Source organism: Trichosurus vulpecula, chromosome 2 (genome assembly GCF_011100635.1).
Source record: "Trichosurus vulpecula isolate mTriVul1 chromosome 2, mTriVul1.pri, whole genome shotgun sequence".
In the NCBI taxonomy this organism is placed as follows: domain Eukaryota; kingdom Metazoa; phylum Chordata; class Mammalia; order Diprotodontia; family Phalangeridae; genus Trichosurus; species Trichosurus vulpecula.
This window is the reverse complement of record NC_050574.1, coordinates 232,000,988-232,005,193: the sequence shown is the minus strand read 5'-3', so window position 1 is coordinate 232,005,193 and position 4,206 is coordinate 232,000,988. Positions and strand designations below refer to the sequence as shown.

Below are 4,206 nucleotides of genomic sequence, written 5' to 3'. Positions count from 1 at the left end.
AGCCACTACACCACCTAGCTACCCCATCTGAGAGGAAGCATGGAGTGCGGATAAAGAATTGGCCTTACAAGGATGATGTGAACTTAAGTCCAACCTCTGACATATAATTGAATTGTGACCCTGGGCAGGTTACTTAACTTGAGTGTGCTCTAAACAATTCCCTAGGATTGTAAGTTGCAGAGAGGGTGCCAACCAGCATTGGGAGTTTTTTCATCTGAGAATTCTGTCTGTCGGTGAAATCACAGATCCAGCCTATCCATCTCTCTGTGCTATGTGCCAAGCACTGTGCTCTGTGATGGGTATACCAGGACAGAAAGAGGATACCCTCTGCCTGCTCTCTGAGGGGATGAAACATGTTTATAGGTCTGTAAATAAGGATATATGCAAAATGAATGCACAGGAAGTTTCTGGGAGGATAGTGTAGGGTGAGCACTAACAAATGGAAGATCAAGGAGCCTATTGAAAGAGGGGGCGGTGGAGCTAAGCCTTGAAGTTGGCCAGAGGTTTAGGAGGTGAAGAGTAGATGGCCTCTGAGCTTCCTTCCAACTCTGAAATTCCACGATTTTGTAATTAAATAGCATAAAACACTAACTAGCCATAGATGATTTAATTTCATTTATTTTAAGTATCCTTTGGGTCGAGCCTGTGCAATATTTGGGGGAAGGACCACGAATGGCTTGGAGGAAACAGCTGGAGTTCCTCCAGCAATGACAATGTGCTGAAGGCTAAGAGTAGAGAGAAACCCCTGATTAAAATATATGTAGAGTATGGGGCAGGAGGCCTCCTGGGGTCCCAAGCCACATGTGGAATAGGGTCTGTTGCTCTGTAACACATCAGTGTGACCGTGACATTTTGTGTGTTGTATGTCATGAGTAATAAGCCAGGTCTAATTTCTGTGCCTATGAATCACTCTGCTAAGGACGACTTTCAGTCGAGACCTTCATATGGTACAAAACTCAGCCTGCTGAGGTGCATAGAGAACCTGAAAGATCTGGGTACAAATATTATTTCTGACACACACTGGCTCTGTGATCCTAGGCAAGACACTTAATCTCTGTTTGCCTCAGTTTCCTCGTCTATAAAACAAGGATAACTATAGCACCTGCCTTCTAGAGTTGTTGTGAGAATCAAATGAGAGGACATTTGTAAAGGGCTTAGCGTAGTGCCTGGCACATAGTAAGCTCTATTTTATGTAATATTTTTATATATTATATTAATTTATATATTATATATTAATATTGTATATTAGTTATTAAAACAAAACAAAAATTGTGTGGTATGGACTATGTATGCCAGAGGAGTTCAAAAACAAAGGAGAACCATGTGAGCCAAGAGTAGTCATGTAGGATTTCTTTGAGGAAATAGACCTTAAAAGGATGTATAGGATTTGTATAGAGAAATCAGAGAGGAGAAGGCTTCCTAGGCTTGGGGAGGAGCATGAGCAAATATGTTACAGGTATAGGAGGCAGTGTGGTACAGCGATAACTACATCGTACTAGGAATCAAGGAGACCTATGTTTGAGTGCTTCTGCTTTTTTTTTATGTGAATAAGTCTGTATTTACCATTAAAATGTGAAACAAATGGTAGGCACTTCTGTTCAATGACCAGAACAGTCCCATTAAGTAGGTTTGAGATTTGTGCATAAACTTAAAATATAAAAATCTTCAATCTTTTTTTCATAAGTCCCCAAAATGGTCTTTTCTTCTGATGGCTTTTTATCAAGGGTGTTGATTCTTAGGCCCAAACCTCTCATTTCATATCAAAGGTTTCTTGAGCTGGCAAGCCAGAAAGGGCCTTAGAGATTATCCAGGTAGAGCCCTCTAATCATTTTCAGGCCTTCTTTATGAAACTTAGAAGTTCCTCCTTGTCCATCTGGTAGCCACTCTTCTTCCACTGTTCTCGCAACTGCTGTAGTATTAACCCAATTTCTTTTCCTGAAGAAATACCGACTTTTCTTACATCATGGCCGCTGACAGGAAACGGAGGAATAGACCACTGCTGCATTTCCTTGAGAAGACCCGTCTCTCCTTGGTATTTGAGCAGTTCACAAATTCGAGAAAGTATATCAGGTTCCCTAGAGTCTAAAACAAAATCTTGATATGGTTTCAGTGGTTCCGAACTATCAGCAGCTTTAGTTAAATCTTTCCTATATTTCACTATAAACAAGCCAAGATTTTTTTCTTCTTTTGCAATCTTCAATCTCAAATCAAGGTTTTTAACATCATCCTGTACTTTGAATAATGAGGCCAAAACAGTCATTGGCTTTGGAGAAAGAGTTTCAACATTTTTGCTGACTTTGTTAAATTCCTCTAAATTCCCAGCAGCAGGTAAACCAATGTGACGAGTCACATCAAGATCATACACAAGATGAACCAAATGATTTGCATGGTTACCAACAAGAATTTTTTTCAGTTCCACCCAAATCCTCTCTCCAGAAATTCCAGCCAAACCTTTTGCATTTTTTTTAATTGCTTCCAAAGTCTTTGAATCATGGGCACCAGGTCTATCTGTTATTCTTCCATAAAACCTGAAATATCTCAAAATTCGAAGATAATCCTCTTGAATTCTCTCTTTAGGGTTTCCTACAAATCTAACATTCTTATTTTTCAAATCTTCATAGCCATTAAAGTAGTCATAAAGGGTACTATCAAAACCTAAAAACATTGAGTTGATGGTGAGATCTCTTCGCTCAGCATCTTTCTGCCAGTCAGTTGTGAATTCCACCTCTGCATGCCTTCCATCTGTAATGACATCAATCCTTAGTGTCGTGATCTCAAAATTTTCTTCATGAAGTCTGGCAGTAATAGTTCCATGTTTTTCTCCTTTGTTATTGATCAGACGAATCCCAGCAGCCTGGAACATCTCTTTCATTTGAGCTGGAGTAGCAGTGGTAGCAAAGTCCACATCTTGTGGTTTTGTTCCATTTAATAAATTTCGCACAGCTCCTCCTGCTATTCTTAATTCATAATTTTCCTTCTTGAATAACTCTGTCAGGTTCTTCAGTCCTTCTGTAAAAAGGGACTGAAATTCTGGTGACTCCACTTTCATTGTGAGTAGATATTTCTTCAAAAGGGAGACTTGACTCCAACTGCTGGAGAGTAGTGTTCTATGCCCCAAGAACAAATTCCTCAGCATCTGTTTTTTTTAATTACTTTCTGGTGGAGGCAGCAGCAGGTGAAGTAGATCCAGATCGGGTTTGAAGTCAGAGGACAAAAGTTTCAATATACCTCTGCCACTTCCTATCTGTGTGACCTTGGTGAAGTCACAACCTGTCCAGCTTCGGTTTCTGGACGTCAGCGAGTGCTTCTGCTTTTAATTAGGGGTGTAATACTGGTCAGAATTTTAGCTTCTCTGCATCTCAGCTTTCTTCTTTATCAAATGAGGGGTTTGGATTAGATGACCTCTCACATCTCTTCCAGTTCTAATAATTTATGAAGCTCTGAATGAATAATACAGTCAGTCAACAAGCATTTATTAAGCACCTACTATATGTCAGGTACTGCGCTAAGCACTGGGGATAAAAAAGAAAGGCAAAAGATAGTCCCTGCTCTCAAGGAGCTCAGTCTAAATGGGAGAGGCAACATGAAAATAGCTACATACAAACAAAAGATATAGAGGATAAATTGGAAATATTCAACAAAGGGAAGGCAGGAAGATTAAGAAGGACTAGGAAAGGTTTGTTTCAGAAGGGGAACTTCAGCTGAGACTTAAAGGAAGCCAGAGGAAGCCAGGAGATGTAGAGAAGGAAGGAGAGAATTTCAGACATGGGGGACAGCCAATGAAAATTGCAAGGAGTCAGGAAATGGAGTGTCTTGTGAGAGTTAGGAGCTAGCTCCAATAGAGGGGGTTCATAGAGTCATAGAAAGATAGCCAAGATCACACAGGTAGGGGTAGAACAAAACTTAGCACTCAAATAGGTAGGAGTACTCAAATTCCCCTATTACTCTGTGACCCCCAGAATTATTCTTTTCCCAGTTGGGAGGTACTGAAGAAAAGCACTTACAGCGGTGGCACAGAAAACATTTTTTTCCTCCAGTTTGCCCCACCCAAGTGCCTGGTGCCAGTGTTCTATATAGGTGTTTGATAATACCTGTGGATTGATTGAGGGAAAAGATGAAAGTGCTATTCTTAAAATTTGTTATTACATTGAACGGAGAAGGCACAAGAATAAATGTGATACAGCACCAACTGGAATAATTGTGTAA

The 4,206-nt window shown here is 40.2% G+C and overlaps 1 protein-coding gene across 1 annotated transcript; it reads right to left on the bottom strand.

Moving 5' to 3' along the window:
• Positions 1-1,549: 1,549 nt before the first annotated feature.
• On the bottom strand, positions 1,550-3,223 carry LOC118838425 (CCA tRNA nucleotidyltransferase 1, mitochondrial-like). Its single transcript, XM_036745720.1, has one exon. The coding sequence runs from the start codon at positions 3,134-3,136 to the stop codon at positions 1,832-1,834; it is 1,305 nt and encodes a 434-aa protein (XP_036601615.1). The 5' UTR covers positions 3,137-3,223; the 3' UTR covers positions 1,550-1,831.
• Positions 3,224-4,206: the final 983 nt, after the last annotated feature.

Bases quoted from the DNA above. Each gene is read 5' to 3' on its own strand.
- LOC118838425 (XM_036745720.1), bottom strand. From the start codon at position 3,136: ATGCTGAGGAATTTGTTCTTGGGGCATAGAACACTACTCTCCAGCAGT.